The 24,637-nt window shown below is 39.2% G+C and overlaps 2 protein-coding genes across 4 annotated transcripts in view; one reads left to right on the top strand and one right to left on the bottom strand.

Annotated features, from left to right (window-relative positions):
* Positions 1 to 1,197: 1,197 nt before the first annotated feature.
* atrip (ATR interacting protein) lies at positions 1,198 to 20,610 on the top strand. Of its 3 annotated transcripts, XM_017450700.3 has the most exons (16): positions 1,198 to 1,575; positions 2,274 to 2,405; positions 3,672 to 4,005; positions 5,761 to 5,834; positions 7,181 to 7,351; positions 8,178 to 8,293; positions 8,379 to 8,476; positions 11,919 to 11,993; positions 12,072 to 12,198; positions 13,130 to 13,395; positions 13,826 to 14,198; positions 15,502 to 15,644; positions 15,747 to 15,838; positions 16,211 to 16,300; positions 18,429 to 18,687; positions 19,746 to 20,610. In XM_017450700.3, the coding sequence occupies exons 3-16, from the start codon at positions 3,699 to 3,701 to the stop codon at positions 19,817 to 19,819; spliced, it is 2,265 nt and encodes a 754-aa protein (XP_017306189.1). In that variant the 5' UTR covers positions 1,198 to 1,575; positions 2,274 to 2,405; positions 3,672 to 3,698; the 3' UTR covers positions 19,820 to 20,610. The 3 variants fall into 3 exon arrangements, with proteins under 3 accessions (XP_017306189.1, XP_017306188.1, XP_053529962.1); XM_017450699.3 differs by lacking the exon at positions 2,274 to 2,405; XM_053673987.1 differs by lacking the exons at positions 2,274 to 2,405; positions 11,919 to 11,993.
* Positions 20,141 to 24,637, bottom strand: part of shisa10.1 (shisa family member 10, tandem duplicate 1) — a 26,271-nt gene continuing 21,774 nt past the window's right edge. Inside the window, exon 5 of the mRNA XM_017450702.3 lies at positions 20,141 to 21,877. Coding sequence (XP_017306191.1) covers positions 21,699 to 21,877 — 179 coding nt within the window. The 3' untranslated portion in view covers positions 20,141 to 21,698. The remainder of the gene's footprint in view (positions 21,878 to 24,637) is intronic.

Here is a 24,637-nt window from a genome sequence, read left to right as displayed (position 1 = left end):
GTGTTTGTGATTGTGCCCTGTGATGGATTGGCACCCCACCTCCCTGCTTCCAGGTTCCCTATGAAAATGGTATAGTGAACAGATGGATGGATGGAATACTTATGCACTACTTTCTACACTTTTTAAATTTGTAAATATTTTTATTCACTAAACATTTAGTTAATAAAATCTAATAATAAATTAATGAACAAATCAATAAAATACATTATATGGCCAAAGATGTATAGATACCCATATGTACTTGTTGAACATGCCATTCCAGATTTAGTCGCCCTTTGCTGTTATAATAACCTATAATAAGAGTGGCTATCAGGTGGTAGAGTGGGTTGTCCACTAATCGTAGGGTTGCCGGTTCGATTCCCGGTCCGCATGACTCCACATGCCGAAGTGTCCTTGGGCAAGACACTGAACCCCAAGTTGCTCCCGATGGCAAGTTAGCGCCTTGCATGGCAGCTCTGCTACCGTGAGTGTGTGTGTGAATGGGTGAATGAGACCCATTAAAGCGCTATATAAGTGTGCCATTTAACCTCCACTCTTCTGGGAAGGCTTTCCACTAGACTTTGGAGTGTGACTTTGAGGATTTGTGTTCATTCAACCACAAGAGCATTAGTGAGGTCAGGCACTGATGTTAGATGTAGTGGTCTGGGGTGTAGTTCATCCCAAAGGTATTCAGTGCGGTTGAGGTCAGGTCTTTGTGCAGACTACTCGAGTTCTTCCACTCCGGCCACGGCAAACCATGTCTTCATGGTGCTCGCTTTGTCCACACGGACCAGAACAGGGTTCGTGCTGGAACAATTTTGGGCCTCTCAGTTCCAGTCAAGGGAAACTGTAATGTATGTGTGTGTACAATTTTTGAGTTTGAGGAAGACCCTCAGATGGGTGTGCTGGTCAGGTGTCTACATATTTTTGGCCATATACTAAAGGTTTGTTCCGTTTGTGTAAAATATAATAATAGTAATTTGACATGTTAATAGTAAGAATATTCACATTCTTGGTGCATCGTAAGAATAAATAAATCTAAACCTATTGAGTTAGCTATCACAAACAGTTCTGAGGAGACTAGTTAATGTATTTATTTATTTTTTTCCCGCATCGAGATTTAAAGTCTTTAATTGTCCACTTTGGGTTACCGTAGCACGCACTCGTTTACTCTTTAGTCCAATAAGAAAGCGCTGTTATTTGACATCATCCTCTGCCTGCAGGGTTCTGACCAATCACCAACTTCTATACTCAGCGCCTTCATTCACGCTTCAACAAGCGGCTTTCTGTTCAAGTATTCTTCATTGTTCAGTGTTATTCCCGAGTAAACGATTCTCAAAAGATGTGATAGTTCTCGCAACATGCCGAGGAGATTATTGCTTATGTTTCTGACAGGTTTCCACAGCAGCAGGCTAGCAAAAACGTAAACAATGTGGGTTAGATAGCGTTAGCTTCTATTTCTGCTAGTCAGTTAGCCTGTGTTTCAGGTCAGTAGGTGACTAGTGATGTACCGTGAGAGTTCGCTATAATTAATATATTTTTAATTCTTTTTTTTTTAATTTACTGACATATATGTACCTCTGCTCTTTAAGTCTGGTGAGTTATAAATAGTTCCCTGTTTATCACATAATGCTCTATACCATGTCGTGCCCTACATTGTGCACTTTATGTATACAGTTTGGGATTCGGACTTTTATTGCTTGCATAATCACCTCAATTAAAGGAAAACTCCACCCTGAAGCACGATAATATATTTATATTCAAATATTTGTGTCATGTTTAATGATTCGGGTCTTAATTTTGTAGTTTGTTGCTGTATCTTTGTTCTTCCTGTGAGAAGTGAAGAGTCCGCAGTGACGTCACGTGGAGATATTGTTATTGCTAGTACGGTTACAATGATTTCAAACATTAAAAAACAAAAGAGTTATGTCATTATATAATGTCATTTTCAGTCTCCAATTTCATGAGATTAATGTGAAATCCAGCTTCGCGGTGTTGCTTACATTGGACTCTTAATTCTGCCTTCCTAAAAGTATGTACTCCTTAAGTGAAGGAAAAGTACATACCTCTGAGTGTGTAGGAAAAGAGTATGCATGTACTGGGGCATACTGACAGGTCATGTAATGGAAGAGAATATTGTTGCTTAGTTAGGCCCACTGTCACTGTAAACAAACTCCTCGCTGCGTTTCAGCTGTTGTTCCTTCGTTATTCTTTGTATCATTTATATATTTTTTTTGTACACTTAAATACTGAAGACGCTTCATCTACTTTATGCTCGTCCGCCGTATTTGCAGGTTGAATTCGGCGAAGCAAACTGGGAGGGAAAATAGTGTCCACGGATCCACACTTGGGAACTCTGCCGGAAGCAGTAGACCATCCTGTAGGGCTGCTCGATTATGAGAAAAATCATAATCACGATTATTTTGGTCAGTATTGATATCACGATTATTAAACACAATTACTCATTGACTTTGGAAACATCATGCGTTTATTGAACTTTAAAAAAAGCCAACAAAAAAAAAAAAAAAAAATATATATATATATATATATAAATAAAAATATGGATATAATTTAACTGATATATACACACTTAAAAAATGTAAAAAATAAATAAATAAAGTAGATCACTTTTTCTTGTTCTTGCAAACAGTCTATTTTTAAAAATATATATATATATATTTTTTATTATTATTATTATTTTTACAGGTACTTTCCTTACTTATTTGACCTAGGGATAGCTACTTGCATTCATTTTTTTATGCTTTTGCACGAAATCTGTGTTTTTCCGCATCTCTTTTTACTGTATTGATGTCTCTCTTGTACGCCAGCGGAGCATGTCACGTGATTTGTGTCAGCGAATTGCATCGCCAGAAATGAACCTTAGCCAATGAAATTCTGTCTCCTGGTTTAGATCCCTGTAGTTTCTAGAAACAGCTCTTGAAAGGAAATTATCGTATTTAGATCAACTGTCATGACGCTAGAGGAAATGGCTGTTTGAGCAGATTGTACAGATGAGGTGGTGAGGGAGCTGGACAGACTGAAGGACTGAAGTGCTGCAGTCTTTAGGTAGAGATGAAACAAGAGACATGAGAAAAGAAACATGGACACCTCTGTGTTCGGCTTGAGTGATGTATATTTTCCTCTGCAAGCAGCAGACTGTATAGCCAAGTTATAGATTTAACAAAGAATATGTCTGTATGTTGATTGATCTAAAGCAAATAATTGAATATACAGCACAATTCATTTAAAGGTAAGAAGTGTGACTTTGTTTACTGCTGGAAGGAAGTCATAGTTGAGAAGACTTCCCCCAAGTTGACAAGAAGGACTTACAGGCTGAGGGGGTGTTTTCTTTGGCTTTTCCTAGTTGGAGGTTGGGAATTACAAACTGTGAACTGTAGTCAAGCTCAGCGTAAATCCCACTGGTGCCACACGTATTCGAACGGCATTGTGGGTAATGTAGGAAACTGTCCACCAAAAGTGAAACATCGTTATAAAAGAAACTGAAGATCACACGTTAATTATGAAGATTAATATCCGAGTTGTTCTGGGTGGAGTTCACCTTTAATGCAAAGCCAATCTTTCAGTCAGGCTTATCTTCTTAAAAGTTAAAAATAATTAACAACGCATGCCGTACACTATTATTTCTACATGGTTCACTTGTGGTCAGTTACACTTTATTCAATTTCATACAGTTCTGATTCCCAAAAGCCCATGCCAACATGGAGTATCCTCCAAACAAGCGACACAGAGGATTACACAATGAAGATCCAGCTAGGACAGATGCCTTCGGGGATGACGAAGATTTCACACAGGACGACTTGGAGGAAATTGACATCATCGCCTCGCAGGCCATCACAAGAGATGCTCAAGCCACAAGCAGCAAGAGAAGTTTTGAATCCATTTCTGTTTTTCCAGAGCAGAACAAAGCACCTATAAGAGAGGGCAGGAAAACCTTCGCCATTGGAAACAGCCAACCTAACAGCAGCATGTATAACAACATGGAAACGAAAAGAAATTATACTACTGGTTAGTATATATAGTATATAGTGTGTGTGTGTGTATATGTGTGTGTGTGTGTGTGTGTGTGTGTGTGTGTGTGTGTGTATATATATATATGTATATGTATGTACATTTTTTTATGTATATATAAAGTTAAAGTGTGAAAACATTGTGATAGTTTGATGGAGTTGGATTTGCTGGGCGTAATGCTTGTCTGCAACAGGGCTGAAGAACGTAGAGAAAAGTATACTTACGTGAAAGTATGGTCATTGTGTCAAATCTTACTTACAGTTGAGGTCCTAAGTTTACATACCCCTTGCAGAATCTGCAAAATGTTAATATTTTAAAAACAATAATAGGGATCATGATAATTTCATTTTGATTTTTATTTTGTTCTGCCCTGAATAAGCTATTTCACATAACAGATGTTTACACCTAGTCGACAAGACACAATAATAAATAAAAAAAAAAATATTTTTTTAAATTTATTCCTGCCCTGAATAAGCTATTTCACACAACAGATCTTTATATATATAATCCACAAGACACAATGATAACCGAATTTACACAAATGAACCAGTTCAAACTGGTTTACACCCCCTGGCTCTTAATGTATCATGTTACCTTCTTAAGCATCAGTGAATATTTGCACCTTTTTGTAATAGTCATGTACGAGTCTCTCAGTCGTCCTCCGTGTGAAAAGCTGGATCTTTTGAACTGGTTCATTTGTGTAAATTCACTTATCATTGTGTCTTGTGGATTATATATATAAAGATCTGTTGTGTGAAATAGCTTATTCAGGGCAGGACTAAATTTAAAAAAATAAATAAATAAAATAAAAATGCAATTTTTATGATTCCTCTATTTATTTATTTATTTTTTTAAAATAAAATTGTAACATTTTGCACGTTCTACCAGGCGTATATAAACTTATGACCTCCTCTATAAGTGGAAGTAGCTCATCAAACTTTGTTGTTGGGGGAAGTGCTAGCTTTAATACCTTTTTCCTGTGACTTTTGTTTAACATCAAACAGAATAGAGCCACACTACCCGTGATCTCAATCTATATACATTGTTTCCATGGAGTCAGGCTTTAATACAAGAAGATAAAGTGAATAACGGAAGAGTTGCACAAAGATGATTGCTTATGGTATCGAAACATAATTGTTTTTGGCATAGACAAAAGAAAAACTCGGAAGTCATCTTTGAGATTTATGAGTACTTAATAAAGTAATTCATTAAGAGTTTTAATAAAAGAGTTTATTAAGAGTAATTCATTTTTAATTACGTGCATGTACAGGGAAGTACAAATCCTGTGAAATGATACTCAATTATAGTAGCAAAGTGCAATGAAGTACAATAATAATAATTTACTGTCTCCATGAAGCTGGAGAACACTGTGGTAAATAAAGATAACGTTTCCTCATATTGAGAATCATTCATTATAATGAACTGGAATTTATTATTATTATTATTTTATATAAGGCTGCCTGCTGGTCAATACAAATCTGACACATTCATTATTTGTTTTTTTTCTGCTTTGATAATAGTGTTTAGTTTTTTTTCCGGTAAAGTCATACCATTTGACCTTATTTCCATTTGCTAAACACAAAAAAAGAGGAAAATCAGCCAGGTAAGATCACAACATGTTAAAATAAATAAATAAATAAATGTCAAATCTGATTTGTGACTGGTGCAGGATTCCAGCCCATGTTCGACCTATTACTGATACCCAATATCGGATTGATGCATTTCTACATGTAATGATTGCGTTTTTCACAGAAGGAAATGGCCAAGACCGAGACGAACTGGACTGCAGCCGCCTGGAAACCCAGCAAGCAGAGTTGAAGAGAAAGGTGTGTGGATGACATGAATGTATATAGAGTCCATTTTTAATTCTGTAATCAATCAGCAAAGACGTATTTATAGTGAGAAGTTGACTGATTTATTTTTGTACTGCACTTACAAATCTAACAAGTCAGGGAATAATCTAGCTCCAGGTTTAGCACTGTGTAACCTGCAGGTCAGTTACAGTCCACTCAAATGACATGCAGCTTTATGAAATAGGTCCATATTTAAAAAAATTATATATACAAATCTAATTGGAGCTCTATTATTATTTTCCATATCTCTTCTAATACACAATTCCACTTTCAAACTCTCTCCTACTTGAGTCTGATATGCACAAGTTGATACTAGGGGTGTAATGATTCATGGATATGGCTCAGTGTATCGATCAAATAAACAACGATCCAATGTATCGATGCAGTGAATACACATCGACGCATGTATAATTTTAAGATGGACTACTTGCCTGCTTTCTCTCTGCATCTCACACGCAGAAAAAGCATGTTACATTATTGTGTTACTTATATCTAAAGTAATTACACTACATTTGTATTTAAAGCAGAACGTGAGTTACTTCTGCGTTAGAAAGTGCCGTTTTCTCACATCACTTGGCTCAGAGCATGCATGCTCTCGCTCGCTCTCTCACTCTCTCTCTCTCTCACTTGTGCTCTCTCTCTCTCTCGCAATCACTCACTCACACAAGCGTGCCCATACCCGAGTTGTTACCATGGCGATATAAACGGTCATATAAACATGCCAAGGCATGTGTTAGCTACCAAAAATAGTCTATACATTTTTTCATAATGTCATAGATGGGTGTTTTGTAGCAGAGAACAATACTCTAGTTGTTATTTATCTTTATATTCCTGTTGAAACATGTCAGTAATAAATATAAGGATAGTAAGAACTGAACTGTCACTTCATTCATCCAAGTTCTTCCACCACAAAAAAAAAAGGGCTGGTCTAGGGTATTAAATGTGACGTGTGATGTGACATCCGGCAAAGTTGAAGTTCATCACGGGTCCTTATTTGCACTGAAATATGTAGTATTGCATAGTGGAAAAAAGCTCAATACATTTTCTAAAACAATCGATATTAGATTGTATCATCATGAAGCGCCATGATTTACATCCCTAGTTGATACCAAGGAGGTATGATCTTTTGTCCATTTTTTTTAGACCTAAAATGCTAAACAACTGAATACATTTGCATCAAACTTTATCAGGATTCGATCATACTCCATGCTAAACTGGTGGCTTACATTTTTTTAGCCTCAAACTAAACGTAAAGCAAACGTGGGACACTGAACACATTGGTGAAATGTTTAGTCAGTCAACGTATGTGTTGCATGCAGCTGAAGGAGGTAGAGGAGCAGATACTGATGAAGAACGGGGAAATCCGCGTTCTGCGAGACTCTCTCAGACAGGCCAATCAGGAGAAGGAGCAGCAGAGACAGGCTCATCTCGAGCTGGAGAGAGACCGAGCTCGGGTCCGGAGTGAAAAAGAGAAGGAGCTTTCTAAGAAGGTCGGTTCTCTGTACTTATAGAGATGAAAACTAACATCATGCCATCTTACGAATTGAGCCAGACATGCTTTAGAAGTGAAATGGTTACTTATTAGCCAATGTTGTGGCAAGGCTGGGGATTTATTCTGATGCAAATGTGCTAATTCTCCACTAAATTTGTACAATTTCAAATCCGCATCCGAAATATTCACTTTGGCTTCCTATTAGCAGAGGTTAAAATCAGTGGTCTCGCTTGTATGTTTTTTAAAGGTGGGGATTAAACATGCATGTAAATACATATTTCCTGACAGATTTGTAAGGGTCTATCTGGATTAAGAATGAATGGGAGATGCTAAGGTCATGATTTGTTTAAATAAAAGTATTCTGTGGTAGCCTAATAGGGTTTCAGGATAATTTTCATCTTGTATGAATAATCTGAAATAATAATTGAAATGATCATTTAAAAATTGCCAAACATTTCTAGTATCATTCATGTTCAAAATTAGAATATCAAACTGCTTTCAGAGGAAGAAAGTGACTTCAGATTTAAGACTGGCGTGGCTTTAGTTTTTAGCTCTGTAGCATTCTTGTCATTTTTAATCGATAACGGCGTATCATTCAGTGTCAGACACCAGATACGCATTGAGATACTGAGATACTATTCAGGGTGGCTTGAGGCAAGTTGGGGGTAGTTTAATGGAATTCTGTAAAATTACTCAAAAGCATCATTTGGTTAAAAGGTAGGAGTTTTTTTTTTTTTTTACAGTTGAACATTGTATAGGTCTACTGCCTCATTATGAAGCCATGTTTTCTTGATTTTATGTACTTTTGATATTTACTTTTCTAGGTGGAGTCCTTAAAGTCCGAGTTGCATTTTAAGGAAGCTGAGATGAATGAAATGCGGAGTAAACTGCAGAGCTCTGAGCGTGGTGCGAAGGTAGTTGGCACTCCTGTAAGAAACAGGTAACTGCAACAGTCTGTGAATACTACAGATTTGTTCTTCAAAAGAATACACACTGAGTGCAGCAGACATTCTCCCTGCGTGTAGTGCGAACTCTCCTGGAGGTCGTGCGTTCGTGACTAAGGAATCCTTCTCAGCGGAGCTGCCCGTAAAACCATCAGCAGCCAAAAGCCAGCATACAGAGGGTATGATCTGTTTCTGACACAATTCATAGATACAGTGCTGTGAGAAGGTATCCTGCCATCCTGATCTCTTCTGTGTTTGTATGTATTTCATACTAAATTGTTTCAGAAATTAAAACTAAATCTAAGATAAAACAAAGGCAACCTGAGTAAACACAAAATACAGTTTTTAAATGATAATGTTATTTATTGAAGCAAAAACCTTATCCAATACCAAATGGGCCTGTGTGAAAATGTATTTGCCCCTAAATTCCCCAAATCTATGAAACCGCATTCATAACGGGGTTCAGCTGGACTAGACACAACCAGGCCTGATTACTGTAAAAGGTTAAGGTTAAAAGGTGTTACCCAGTAGCACACTGCCAAAGTTGAAAGAAATTCCAGAAAGGATGAGGAAGAAGGTGACTTAAATACATTGGTCTGGGAAGGGTTACAAAGCTATTTCAAAGGCTCTGGGACTCCAAAGTACCACGGCGAGGGCCATTATATTCAAATGGAAAAACGGCACAGTAGTGAACCTTCCCAGAAATGGTCGACCTTCCAAAATTCCTCCAAGCGCACAGCAACTACTCATCCAGGAAGTCACAAAAGGTCCAAGGACAACATCAGAGGAACTACAGGCCTCTCTTGCATCAATAAAGGTCACTGTTCATGACTCCACTATCAGAAAGACACTGGGCAAAAATGGCATCCATGGAAGAGTGGCGAGGTGAAAACCACTGCTAACCCAGAAGAACAATAAGGCTCATCTGAATTTTGCCAAAATAATCCTTGATGATCCTCAGAATTTTTGGGAGAATGTTCTGTGGATTGATGAGTTGAAAGTGGAAGACAGTAACGGGTCCCGTTACATCTGGCATAAACCAAACACAGAATTCCACAAACTGAACATCATGCATGCATCATGGTCAAGCATGGTGGAGACAGTGTGATGGTGTGGGGATGCTTTGCTGCTTCAGGGCCTGGGCAGCTTGCAATAATTGAGGGAAACATGAATTCCTCTCTCTACCAGAAAATCCTAAAGGAGAATGTCCAGTCCTAAGTCCTTAAGTTGAAACTCAAGCGCAGCTGAATTTGCAGCAAGACAGTGATCCATGCATCGGACTAAATCCTAGTCCTAGAAGTAAGTGAAAGACATCGGAAGTTGCAGTTATTGTTGCTAAAGATGGCACAAACAGATTTGAAGTTTAAGGGGGCATTTAGTTTTTCACATTGGTGACAGGTGTTGGATAACGTGTTTTTTTTACTTCAATAATAAAAAAAACTGTGTTGTGTGTTTACTCAGGTTGCCTTTGTTTTTACATTGTATTTCATTTGAAGATCTAAAACTGTTTAATATGAGAGATACACCAAAACAAGAAATCAGACTGGGAGCAAATACTTTTTCATAGCACTGTACATGTCTAGTTTAATCTGTGTTTGCTACGTATTAAGATGTCACTTCTACACAATGCAAATATAATTAGAATAAAAAATGAGACCATGATGTAATAATCTTTCCAGATCAAAAAACAGCAGTGCTGTGTTGTACAATGTGGATAGTTTGTGCACCTGGATGAATAAAGCTTTAAGTCAGAGCATAAGTTCTTGGCCAGACTCTGAGGCAGTGATAGCGTTGTGTAATATGATTTGGGAGAAGGACGTCAAAGAGTTGCAAAAGGACAGCCGTCAAAGGAAGTCATCAAATTTGCCAGTGTGTAGCAAATGTGCTGTTTAGTAGGTTTGGAAACAATGGGAAAATGAATTTGTTTGGTCCTGTTCTCTCTTTTTAAATGTGGCCGATATCTGACACTAGTGTAAACAAGGTATGTTTTGCATCCAGTATGAATCTCTACTGGAGTAAAATATGATGAATGTGTTATTTTGATTTATTTATTTAGTTATATTGATGCAAGAATTACAGTCCCCTCTGAAACTATTGGAACAGCAAGGCCAGTTTATTTGTTTGTGCTGTGCACCGTTATACCTGATGTACCGTGTAGCATGATTGAAGTGACATGCAGGTCTTATATTTTTTGGGAAATGTCTTGAATATGGTATTCAAAAATATTAAATTTGAAGTGATACCTGCACATACCCTGTGAAGTAAATTAAAGTAAATAACACTTAATATTTGGTTGCATATCCCTTGCTTGCAATAACTGTTTCAAGCCTGCAACCCATTGACATCACAAAAGTGTTGGTTTCTTCTTTTATGATGCTTTTCCAGGCTTTTACCACACCCTCTTCCAGTTATTGTTTGTTTCAAGGGGTTTCTAAATTCAGTCTCCTCTTCAGGAGGTTAAATCCTGCTCAATTGGTTTAAGGTCTGCTGATTGACTTGGCCAGTCTAAAATCTTCTACTTTCCCCCCCGATGAAGTCCTTTGTTGAGTTGGCAGTGTGTTTTGGGTCATTGTCGTGCTGTATGATGAAGTTCCTCCCGATTAATTTGGATGCATTTGTTTGTAAATTGGCAGTGAAAATGTTCGAGTAAACTTCTGAATTGATTCTGCTGCTACCGTCATGAGTTATATCATCCATAAAGATTAGTGAGACTGTTCCAGAAGCAGCCATGAAAGCCCAAGCCATGACGATACCTCAGCTATGTTTCACAGATGAGCTTGTATGTTTTGGATCATGAGCAGATCCTTTCTTTCTCCACACTTTGGCCTTTCCATCACTTTGGTAGAGGTTCATCTTGGTTCCAGGACTTTTGTGGATCATCTCTGTATTTCTTTGCGAATTCCAATCTCTTTCCGATTCTTACTGCTGATGAGTGGTTTGCTTGTGGTATGGCCTCTACATTTCTTTCACAATGAAGTCTTCTTCGAATGGTGGATTGGGATATCTTCACCCCTGCCCTGTGGAGATTGTTGGTGATGTTTTTGGGTTTTTCTTCACAGCTCTCACAGTGTTTCTGGCATCAGCTGTTGTTTTCCTTGGCTGACCCCTTCAATTTCTGTTGTTCAGGACAACAATGGTTTCTTTCTTTTTCAGGACATTCCAAAATGCCTAATGTTTCTGCAAAGCCTTTTGATTTTCCTTCTTTTCTAAGCTTCAAAATGGCTTGCTTTTCTCCCATAGACATCTCTCTGATCTTCATGTTAGCTTAACCTTTTTAGCAACAGATGCAGTCTTTACAGGTGAAACTGAAGGCTGAAACCAAGAGTATATATTCAGAGCTATTTATTGTTTAAACAGTCAATCTAACAGGACAAACCTGGGTAACAAGTAACACCTGTGTCACATGTTCCAAGATCACTTGAAAAAATGTGTGGTAAATCTAGTAAATATCAGGAAAGCTGTAATTCTCATCATCTTTTGATATCAAACCCAAATGTCTTCAGTGTATAGTGAAAAATATAGAATTGGCCTTGCTGTTCCAATACTTTCAGAGGGGACTGTATTGCAGTTTGTTTTTTTTTTGTTTTTTTTTTGCGACAAAACTTTAACTATTTAAAATAGGTGGGAAACAAAACCAGGGAAAAAGTGATATGAGCTCAGCCACACCCCGGGATACAGATGGGATTCATCAGAAAGGTGATTATGAATGATTTTAGTTGTTCTTGTTTTTTAAATTTATGCCGTTGTGAAGCTGATGTTGATTTGTCATTTCAGGACCTGTATTATTGAATCTGCTGCTTCAGCACCCTTTGGAGCCGAGCTTTTTAGGCCTTTGTCACTTGCTGTGCATCAGTCCAGATGCTCTACCTGCCATATTCACCCAGTCAGACTACACTAGTCCGTAAGTCCTGCATGACTGCATTGGGTTTGAGTAAAAGCAAAGCACTTAAGCCTTTGAAGTTTCAGTGCTGTGCTAAGAATAGTCCGTTATTCAAATAATATGTAAGCGGTTGGCCTTTGGTGATTGAAACATGCCATGTGTATAGCAGCAGATGGGCTAGAGTTAGTAATTGTATGCCTACTTACTTAAGGTATACGGTAGATCAACTTGGTCTAAATTTAACAGTAATAAGGAAGAAAAAATCAATTGGTAAAGGGGCATAATGGGATAACATCTAATCGTTTGTTGCTAGCAAGGGTTTTTTTTTTTTTTTTCTTTTTCCTCCTCCCAAATTTGGTTGCCTGACAATTCCCACCCACCTCTTAGGTCTCCCCTAACATATGACAGCTAAGGCTAACATGGTTCCTCCAAGACATGTGAAGCCAACTGTTTGTGAGGCCTGGATCGATCTGAGTGGTCTAAAACGCCTTGGTTATTCTTGATTTCTAAAAACTGAATAACTCAGCCATGTTCAAAGCAATTGCAAAGTCCTGCAAACTTGTGAATGCATTGAATTCTGTACTAATGTGGCAGGTTTTAAAATGTTTATTCTAAAGCCATTGTTCTATCCATCAAAGGTTACTGTTAACAGACTACACTGTGTTGTGGAAGAATTGTGTTAATAGTGAATATTATTAATAACAAATCAAATTATTTATCGAAGACGGCCTTTTATCGTGTAACTCGTGTTTATCATTGGACTTTATTACTCTTTATTATGATTTGTGGACACCTTTACCGGTGATAAAATCACTATAGCACACACCCTCTGGTAGCTTATTGCTTTATTATGAAATATACAGTAGGTCAGTCGGTCCATTCTTATCAGTAACCTACATGGTATTTACTTATCTAGGGAACGTACTAAACATGAACCCTTCTCTTTCTCCAGCACATCTTCACTCGGTTCTAGCACGTCCTCCACAGACACCCGGCTGCTCTATCAGCCTCGAGTGCACTTCTATCAGCATCAGAGTCTGGCTATGTCAGGACTGGCCTTGCTAGCGCACTGTGTTTCCCCTCAGCTCCTCAGAAGGTCCTGCCCACCTGCTGTCCACCTCCTTCCTTTACTTCACTACCACATCAGCCTGTATTGTCAGACCCTTGAAACCATTGACAGGTCAGGAAAGAGTCCCCTTCAAGCAAGTGCACTGTCAGGTAGGGATGGGAATCTGTAAGGACCCCAGAGCTCTTTGATTTCAGTGGTTCAGGGTGATTAAATGCATCTTACTTTTTTTTCTTTTTTTTTTAAATGTCAAAAACCCGGAAGTGCACGCTGTCGTGCTTCGGGCTGCTGAATACGCTGCTCACTCCAGCACTCTGGGAAATCTCGGACACATGTTATTTACATCTTATAATGTCTTCCATTAAGGCTGTCAGTATTTCTGCAGCATCAATGTTTTTAATGGAAAAAAAAATGACATTGTAGTGCACTACTTTAATGTAAAATTTGAATGAGCATTATATACTCGTTTGGATTTCAAGATTTTTCATCCCTGTTCAAGATATTTCTTTTATTTATTTGATTTTTGTGCATCCATGAAGTGAGAATTAAAATGGAGTATCCCCCCCCCATCCTTTCAACCAGGAGTCTCAGACAGCAGCTCTGCTTCTACGGTCGAGGAGTCTTTATGTGTTCAAGAGGAATTCGCCTTAGCAGCTATGAAAGCTCTTTATCACATTGTGTGCGAAAGCAGTGAAGCCGTAAACTCTGTTCTGGGCGGTCAAGACGGAAAGGATTCAGAAAAGCTCAGTGAAAACCGACTCCGTCAGCCTCAGAGCAGCACTGCAGAGAACACCTGTGATGAGCTGCAATCCCACAGTCCTCTGCTCAAGAAGCTCTTCCAGTTGGTGGATTTGAAGTTTGTTAGTAACGCGAGTCAGAGAGAAGCTGTGGTGAATTCCAGTCTCAGGACTCTGTGTGCGCTGGCTGAGCGAGCCGAGGAGAGCCAGCTGTGGAGGTACATGTCATTCCGGGACAGTTTCTTTACATCTTTATTAAAATGGCACCATACATCGGTCAAAATGTATAAAAATTTTCCTCTTAATGTTTGTTTTTGTTAATTATACAGTGTAAGTATCAGGTTTAGCTATATCTGGTTTTTATTGTGTCGTCACAAATGCATGACAAATCCTTAACTTAAATATAGGTTCTGTTTTCTGAAGATTAATAGTATGCATTGTTCTTTTACTGTTTCTTAATTCTATTGAATAGAAATTCTTGGTGTTTCTATTAGGGATGGGCGATATGGACTTAAAACTATATCACGATATATTCTGGTAGTCATTGCGTTAACGATATGAGTGAGGATGTCAGTATAGTACCATGCGCCACTGTTTTTTTTTTTTATCTACAAGCGATCACTGTGATCTCGAGATCCTCAGAAACACGAGCATTGATCTAAAAGTAAAACCGATTTTCTGTAACCAAACCAGTTCCAGATTGTAGAGGTCGCTCCTCATTTAGCGATGAACTCCTCCTCGGCTTCACGTCCACACGGAAAGACCCCAACGCATTCACTGTCCAAAAACGAATGCCACATATTGATTTAATACATGTTAAATGTAAGAAATCAATATGTGTCCTGTGTGGCACGAAAGAAAAGCATTGGCCGCATCGTCCGGAGATCCCCAGTTTGAATCGCGTCGGCGCCACAGCTATCCGTGACAGCAAAATTAGCTGTGCTCTCTGGTAGGAAGGGATAGCATACACTCTCTCCCCTGTCAATCACAGCCATGTGAGAGCTCGTGTCATTGCATCAATCACAATGTGGGTGTCTGTGAGATCATATATGTAGAAGAGGGCAACGGTGCTTTCCTGCAAGTGTGATACGCCATGTCGTATGATGGGGAGAGCTGGAGGGAGGGTGGGAGCTGGCCAAGACTAAATTAGTAGAAAATGTGTGTGGGTGTGTTGCGGGGGTGGGGATTTAAAAATAAATAAATGACGGAAAACGTTCTATCTTTTAAACCTGCTGTTAGTCATAGCCTCCCGCCATTTTCATCTCCCTTGTTAAACTCTCTCCATCTCTACCTCAAGTGTATTTGCAGAACGCCTAGGCATGTTTAGAAAGTTGGAGCATTTGTACATTGTTTTGAAGAATGATCTTTGTTTTATGCGTCGTCGTCGTTTTTGTTGCCAGAATTCAACAACATCTGATTGGTTTACCCAGACCATCACACACCCTTATGTTATTGATTGAGTTGTTCAGTAATGATTTGAGATTGTAGGATCTGTTTATGATTGACCTGTTTCAAATCCAGATTTCAGGTGGTGTTGGCCAGTCAGGCTGTGACCCAAAACTTGTCTTTGGAATCACCATACAGCACCGTCTGGCTCTTTGTGAGATTTCTGGCACTTCTGTTGGACTGTGACGAAATGGCGATCAAGCTTTGCTCTCATAACTGTAAGTGTGACCGCGTATATAGAAAGGACTTTAGCAGTCACTGCCGAGTTGTTTGTGTGTAATACGCACTGCTGTTGCTATAATTAAAACCTCTCTTCCTAGATGTTTGCCCATTTGTACGACTTTTCCAGTACGTGACCTCCAGATCAAATCAAGTTGTTACTGAAGACATGTGGTCACATTTGGAACTTGAGGTAATGTACAGTATATATGCATACATCCTGTTTCTCAGAATTTCCACCACCTCTACATTACTGAAGTACACTGTAATATACACTTAGTAGCCACTTGATTAAGCCACTTACCGTGTACCTACTCCATTAGTCTGGGTATGAATGGTCTTCTAACGATTCATTACTCTCTCACCAGAGGACCTTTTTGTTTTCTCAACCCAGGAGAAATGCTTAAAAATAGAACTTAGTTATTTTTGCCAAGCTCTTTTATTTAACACTGATACAGCGTCGGTCAGAAAGAGCCCTGACCGAACAGCAAGGTTGAAAAACCATGGATGCTGAGGTTTTTAATCAGAAGCCGAGTATTTACACCTCCAGTTGATCTGTTTACAGGTTGTCCGATTGTTGGCCAAGCTGTTTACGCAGAAGACGTCGACATGGGCTGCTCTCAATGCTGAATCCAACTGCCCATGCAGCAGTGAGGTAGGAAGCACAAGAAGGAAACTGCATTTCGTGAGCTCTTTCTGATTATGAGCTGATGCTAGATGACAGGCTTTTTTTTTTTCTTAGCAAAAAAGTACCAAAAAAGCAATTGTGACTTGTTTGATAACTAAAATGAGATAAAAAGGCTGATTTGGTTCAGCTTATAAAAGCCTGAAATCAGTCTGTGAAATGAGCCTTTGCTTACTGTAGCCTCAGAGTCCTCTACATGAATGACAGGAGTGGGGCCTGATATGGTCATCTGCTGTTGTAGTCCTTCCACCTCAAGCTTCAATGTGTCGTGAGTTCTGAGATGATTTTCTGCTCACCACAGTTGTAAAGAGTTATTGCAGTGTGCACGACCGGTCTGGCCATTCTCCTCTGACCTCACTTCATGCTCACGTAGCTGCCGCTAACCGGACGCTTTTTGTTTTTCAAACCATTCGGTGTAAACAACAAGAAAATCCCATGTGATCTGAAATACTCAGACCAGCCTGTCTACAACCAACCATGCTACAGTCAGTGAGATCACATTTGTTCTGTTTGATGTGAGCATTAACTCAGCCTGTTGACTATACACCAATCAGCCATAACAATAAAAGCACCTGCCTGATATTGTGTAGGTCCCCCTTGTGCTGAAAAAAAACAGCTCTGACCCATTGAAGCATGGTCTCCACAAGACCTGTGTGGATGTGCTGTGGTATCTGGCACCAAGATGTTAGAAGATCCCTTAAGTCCTGTCATTTTCAAAGTGGAGCCTCCATGTATCGGACTTGTTTGTCCAGCACATCCCACAGATACTTGATCGGATTGAGATCTGGGGAATTTGGAGGCCAAATCAATGCCTTGAACTCTTTGTCATGTTCCTCAAACCGTTCCTGAACAATTTTTACGGTGTAACAGGGTGCATTATCCTGCTGAAATACACCGCATTAGGGAATACCGTTGCCATGAAGGCGTGTACTTGGTCTGCAACAGTGTTTAGGTAGGTGGTACGTGTCAAAGTAACATCCACATGAATGCCAGGACCCAAAGTTTCCCAGCAGAACATTACCCAGAGAATCACACTGGTTCTGTCGCCCTCCCATAGTGCATCCTGGTGCCTTCTCTTCCCCAGGTAAGCGTCGCACACGCGCCCGGCCGTCTACATGACGTAAAAGATAACGTGATTCATCAGACCAGGACACCTTCTTCCGTTGCTACATGGTCCAGTTCTGATGCTCACGTTTGCATTGTAGGAGTTTTCAGCAGTGAACACGAGTCAGCTCGGGCACTCTGACCCGTCTGCAGCTACGCAGCAAGCTGTGATGCACTCTGTGTTCTGACTCCTTTCCATCATAGCCAGCATCAACTCTTTCAGCAGTTTGTGCTACAGTAGCTCTTCTGTGGGATCGGACCAGACGGGCTAGCCTTTGCTCCCCACGCGTGTCTTTGAACCATGAGCGTCCATGATCGTGTCGCAGGTTCACCGGGTTGTCTTTCCTGGGCCCACTTTTTTGGTAGGTACTAACCACTGCATACCGGAGACACCCCATAAGACCTGATGTTTTGGAGATGCTCTGACCCAGCCGTCTAGCCATCACAATTTGGCCCTTGTCAAAGTCCGTGTTGTGCATTAAAATCATGTAACGCACGCCTAGCCATGGATTATCCCTTGCATGTTCTTGTTTAAGACCTAGTTTAAACGATTTTGTGCACTCACTGTTTATTATAGCCTATTACACTTTCTGGAACATTCCTTTTGACTCAAAAACTGTTTATATCTTTGAATCATGTTTCTGAAGTGATGTTAATCATCCAGTAAAATGCTGTTAACGCTGGCCAATTATCTCCCTTTTTATTTCTGATAACATTTCTTTTAGAATAAAATCATTTGCACAGTAGACAGTAATTAATGAATCGCTAGTTTGTTTTTCTTGGACCAGCACTTAATCTGCTCTACCTAATATTTTGTATTGCAGGGAGAAAGAAGCATGTCTCATACATGTGTGATGTCACGTGTGTAGTTAAATAAAGTGGATATGATGCAGCAGGTTTGGTGCTCTGTACTGTAGACACCTTCATTCATGGTTGAACTAAGACTGGCTCCAACCTCTTTTCTTTGTGTGTGTTATGGCATTTTTCTGTTCAGGTTGTCCGAACGGTGGTGGTGGTCTTACACAGACAATGGCTCAGTATCAAAGGTCAAGAGAAGCACGTAGGCCATGTTCAGATGTGGACAGGTCCAAGAGTTCACTCATTGAGGGAGACTCTTATGTTACTGCACTGGCTCCTCCTGAACGACTCTTCTTTCTCCATGCACTGTCTGGAAGTGTTGCACATGTACCATCAGATCATCCCAGCCGTTAGAGATACATTCCGTAGGATCCCTGACCTCTCAGAGTGTGAAGGTGAGCGAGTACATTCAGCTTTTGTTTTGGTTTTATTGCCTTGTCTGTTTTTTTTTTTTTTTTTTCTTTCCCCACCACACTGAGCTTGTTCAGCTGCCATCTATTGGATATTGTTAGTAACTACAAAGGAAGTTTAACTTCCTGAACATTATGGATGATAGTACACCTTCCCTCATCTCACTTGTATAAGTTATTATCCCTTTCTGTGTATAATATGTCTATACTGGATATAAGCTTTAAGGGTTGGAAAATGTTCAGGGCAATAACATCAGTTCATGTTCAAGTTTGTAGTGATACAAGTTGTCTTAAGGGCCCCTGAGCCACCAGGGGGCACCATACCAATGCAGGAATCAAAAATATCCATCCATCCACCCACCCTTTCTTCCTTCCTCAACTCATCAAAAATCCATATTTGATTTTGGAACATGCCATTCCAGATTTAGTCTTCCTTTGCTGTTATAATAATCTCCACTCTTCTAGGAAGGGTTTAACATTTAGATTTTGGAGCGTGGCTGTGAGGATTTGAGTTTATTCAGCCACAAGAGCATGAGTGAGGTCAGGCACTGGTTCTGGGGTGTAGTCAGTGTTCCAGTTCACCCCAAAGGTGTGTTCAGTGAGGGTGAGGTCAGGGCTCTGTGCAGGACACTCGAGTTCTTCCACACCAACCTCGGCAAACCATGTAATCACGGAGCTCGCTTTGTACACAGGGGCACGGTCATGCTGGAACAGGTTTGGGCTTCTTGGTTCCAGTGAAGGGAAATCGTAATGCTGCAGCATACAAAGACATTCTAGACAACTATGGGCTTCAAACTTGTAGCAGAAGCTTGGGGATAAACCACATAATGGGTGTGATGGTCACATGTCCACATACTACAGTGCGCAAACGAATAGCATGATTTACTGTTTGGGTTTTTTGGTTGTTTGTTTTAGCATATTTAAAGACAAGACACATAAAGGACATGTTTACAATAAATAAATAAATAAATAAATAAGTCTTTTGTGCTGTGAGAATGATGTTAAGACCATATAACAAATAATTGTTCATTAATTCTTTATAGAACTGGCCATAGAGGAGATCTGTCGACCAGAAGCTGAGGAAGTGGAAGATATGGATATTGACACAGGTTCTTGACCAGAAGTGAGGATGAAGAAATCTTGACAAATATGTTTGTTAGTTGGTATGTATGTGTGTATGTGTGTGAGTGAGAGATATAATCTTTGACTTGTCAAAATACCTTTTATGGCTGCTCACCATGATCCTTAATTAAAGCAAAACTGAAAATGCATCATTTGTATTTGTAGTGTTTTAAGATGTGTGACGGATTTGAACAGTGAAGCATTCTATTCATTTTATAAACACAAACTTATTGGTCTGTGATTCTCAGCCCTTTTATATAAAGTATTAATCCGTATTGACCATTTACTGTTAAAATGATAAAAAGGCAGATAACCATTCAAGCACATACATTTTTAATTTGCTTTTGCAAATATGGAGATACTCTTAACAAAAATATTTTACATGTAAATAAAACCAAACATCAGTTATACAAAATATGTGGGTGGGGGGGGAGAAGAAAAAAAAAAAACAATGGAGAGGAAAATCCATGGCTGAAAGAATAAGGTGAGGGATGCAAAAACAGGCAATACAAAGGTTACAGTCTGTCTGAGGCCTTAAACACAGCTTCAAAAAATAAGAGTTGCACAAGTTGTGGATTTTTTTCTTTAAAGACTACACAACTCCAAGCTCTTTGTGCAACTGAAAGCTTTTTTTTTTTCCTGATGAGCTGTGACTCGAGCTGCATGCCTCCATGAACAATCAGGCTGATTGAAATGAAAACGCATCACCACCACCACAAAAGTTTCCAACCTGCACGTCATTCCTGTCACAATGAAAAACATTTAAAATATATATATATATATATATATATATATAATGTATATAAACAAACAAACAATTAACATCCTCTTTTAAACTGATAATGGCTATAACCTTTAAGTCACATCTGCTGGTTAACGTATTGACCTCACCCATGAGTGCATAACATGAGAAATAAGGCATATTCTGGATCCTTGGTTATACAAATGAATAGACGGAAATAGAACACCACATTTATCTTTGTACACTATGTTCACAAAAAAAAAAAAAAAAAAAAATATCCTGGTGTTATAACCCTCAACAGGGATTTAAACCTTTTGGTGTTACGATGCAAAACTGTCAAGTCAGTGTAACTACATCTTACATCATTTTCCACACATTACATTTAAATGACGTCTCCATCTTTTTTTTTTTTTTTCTTCCCTTTTTGCAGCGAGTGAGTCAGACTGAACAAAAGAATGCACCTTCTACGACACTTATCCCACCCTACCCACATCTTACCATAAATAGGGCATTTTTTAAAAAGACTACATACTATGTTAAAAGGTAATAGCTGATGTCAGAGCAAGCCTCAGGTTATTTCCCCTCTAAATTCACGTCTTTCCTTCTACAATTGAATCTTTAATCATCAGCTAACTGTGAGGACAACGGTGCACACAGAGCACACGATCACTGGCATTCTTTCAGCTGGGAATCCGGCTCAGACCCTGCACTGTAAAACCGGTACACTTAAAATAAAGGAGCAAAGAAACACGTGATTCCTGTCTTGTACGTGTGTGAACTGGCTCATTCACACACACACACACACACACAAACGCGCACAAACCACATTCCCACATTCTTCTCACCAACAGCCAAAAAAGCAGAGTATGGCTTGGAGTCATTAAACAGGCTCTATATGCTCTACATTTTCCATGGAAAGCGGTTTCTTATCTTAGCAGATCTTGTGGTTAAGGAATCTTTACGCCGTAATAATTTTTTCAAGAATAACGATTTGATCGCAGGAGAAAACGAGTCGTGCGCTTGAGGCTTTCCATGGTAAATATAGCACATAATAGGACTGGTATGCCCCAAAGTGGAAGTATGTAGGCGTCTGTAATCCAGACGAGGCTATGTGGTGTCAGACAGTTGTGGTTTAGTAACCGGTTTTGGGCGGCTCCATGTAGGCTGGGTTGTATGGCAGCTGAGCTGCATTGTAGTCGGTTGGTGGAGGAGGCTGAGCGTAGCCGGGCTGCACAGGCACAGGGGGATTGAGAGGGTACGGAGGCTGAGTACCATCATAGGCAGCCTGGCTGTATGGTGCAGGATATCCTCCTGGAGATACGGAGAGAGAAAACACAAACATGAGGTCATAGCTGACGACAATTACAGCTAAACACTGCTTCACTCGCCAGTATTATTGCTGAGGCTGTGACTGGCATTTCAGTTATCATATCAGTTATTAATTGTAGTGTTTGGTAATAGCCATATCGTGTGCTGTGAGCGTTGAATAATCTGAACATCTCAGACGTTCCAGATCAGTTTTCAGCTGAGTGGGTGTTTTACATGAAAATACAAAAAAACAATTACTTTCATTAATGCAGGCCATTTTTTTTTTCAACCCCCCTTTTCTCATATTTCAGTCATTACCAATTACCACCCACCATCTAGTTCTCTCTATTGCACAGCAGCAACCAGTTGGGGTGTGTGAACCCTAAAAAGGGGTTTTCCTTGAGTCACTGCATCTTTTCAACTTGCTGCTCTGAACATGCCTGCAGATGACACTAACATGTAAATACATGCAAAGCCCCATCTAGCATGCTGAAGAAAGACTATGCTTCATCATAAAAGATTGGAACGAAAGAAAATGCCTACAAAAAGAAACTAACACCTAGGCTAATGTTAGTCCACAGTGGAGCGAATGGGGTCTTCAGTTGACACTCTATACCAGTGTTTCCCAACCGGGGGTGCCATCTGATGAGAGCACGGGTGCCATGTAAAAATCCTTCAAACATTTCTAAAATGCTATAAATGCCTATAAAGCATTTGAATATACATGATAAATATCTGATGTCTGAAATAATAACACAGACAGAGAAATAATAAGACAATAATAATAAAAAACTGTAATATTCTTTGAAACGATAGGGGGCGACTCTGAGTAATCATTCTATAAACCAACAGGAAGTAGCTGAGAGAAGTAGTAGTTTACTGGAACAACAATAGCAATGCTTAGAAACATGGTGTCTCCCATGGAATTGCTGAATGCTGAGGAGGAATTGTTGTTGACGATGTTTGTTTTCAGTAAACTTCACTAAAACCCACAGTATGAAAAGAGCAAAGAATCATAAAACCCAGTAAACTTTGAGATTATCACTTGTCACATAACAGCAAAATATAGCTATAAATATGCAAACATGTATAAAACTAAACTGAGCAACCTCGATTTTTTAAAAATATTCATATCATTAAGATTTTTATTAAACATGGACCTTTACTTTCATTAAATAGATTTATTATTTATTGTAGGCTCATTTTGTAAATATTAGCAATTACCGTAGACGTAAGCAAAAAGTGTGAGCTTCCTTCAAATGTCATTTCTCACGTTTACAAAATCAGGTGATTGTTCGACCATCAGTGTAAATGTCTCTTTACGTACACAGACAAAATAAAGATATTACAGAATGATCACTCTGTATGTTCACCCATCACTGTAAATGTCTCTATTTATAAAGACAAAAGAATGAGGTTTAATCACTGTGTCTGACGGTGTAGTGTAGTAACTGTGTTGATTTGTAGATACTGATGAATGAAAACATGGTAATGACTTTTTTAAAATTATATATATATATATATATATATATATATATATATATATATATATATATATATAACAATTTATCACATCAGTCTGTTTTTCTTACCAACTATAACCAATACACTACAAATCTAAATGCTCCTAACAGTTTAGCCATGTTACTAGCATGTAAGAGCGGTAGCATGTTTACTAATTGAATAAGGTACGGTACAATGTGTCTTGTTATATGTTTATTATCCAGTGCCTTTCTCTCCCTTACACACTGCCCTTTTTTTGTCTTCTCAAACCCTTGATGGTTTTGGGCTCAGATAGATGATCTGGTGTGAAATGTCCACTACTGACTTTGATAGGGGTGAAATGGACACGGCGCAGCTTTAACCAGGGTCTACGGAGATCACTATGAGCTGGGAAGTTTCAACAGTTGCGCAATTCTGAAGACGCTGTACCATACCCAGAAGGACACGTCAGTGCTCGGACTACTTCCTCATATGTGGATCATTCTGTTTTCTGGAATTAAGATAGCTAAGTTGCTGTCTCACTGTACTGTCCAACGGAAACTATGCTACCGTAAATGTGAGAGCCAGATGATTTTAAAACAAATGAGTCACAGCCCTGAACCCAAGAGGCCCATTGGTTAGTGAGGCTCTGATCAACAGGAGTAAGGCCCTCCTTTCTACTCAGAGAGCAGGTCAGTACTGTAATAGATTACGCCACAATACACTTTTCTGAGATATAATCACAGGCCTTTCAATATTAAATAGTTTCATTTAGTAGAAATTCCAATGCAACACTGCCGGCAGTTAACACTGTTAGCAAACCTACATATATAGCATGATACACACCATTCATTATAGGAATGTTCTCAAGTATTGAAATATTCTTGTCATATCACCCAGCCCTAGCGCTGCACTGTAATAACTTCTCACATCATGCAGCCCGATATGTACAGTTATCTGAGCGTGGCCCAGACCGTCAGACTTCAGCTCTACTGTATTTAAAACGTAAGGCAGGAGCACTCATTGTGGAAATGCAGACTAATTACAAATTGGACCTTTTGGTATTCCAGAAAACAGTGCGTCAATGACTACTTTAAAAGTTCTTGTTTGTTCCCTACCACACAGAGGTATTTTGTTTGACTTGAAACCAGTAAATCCACCATCATTGAGGTTTAATGACCTCTGATACTGTTCTTAGAAAAGGGAAGCGTAAAAATGCTGTCTCTGTCTCTTTGAAGGAGACGGTGTGTGTGCTAAAACTATTCTATATCTGAAATCTGT

The sequence above is a fragment of the Ictalurus punctatus genome, chromosome 21, assembly GCF_001660625.3.
Source record: "Ictalurus punctatus breed USDA103 chromosome 21, Coco_2.0, whole genome shotgun sequence".
In the NCBI taxonomy this organism is placed as follows: Eukaryota; Metazoa; Chordata; class Actinopteri; order Siluriformes; family Ictaluridae; genus Ictalurus; species Ictalurus punctatus.
The sequence above is the reverse complement of the archived record's forward strand: the minus strand, read 5'-3'. Positions and strand labels throughout refer to the sequence as shown.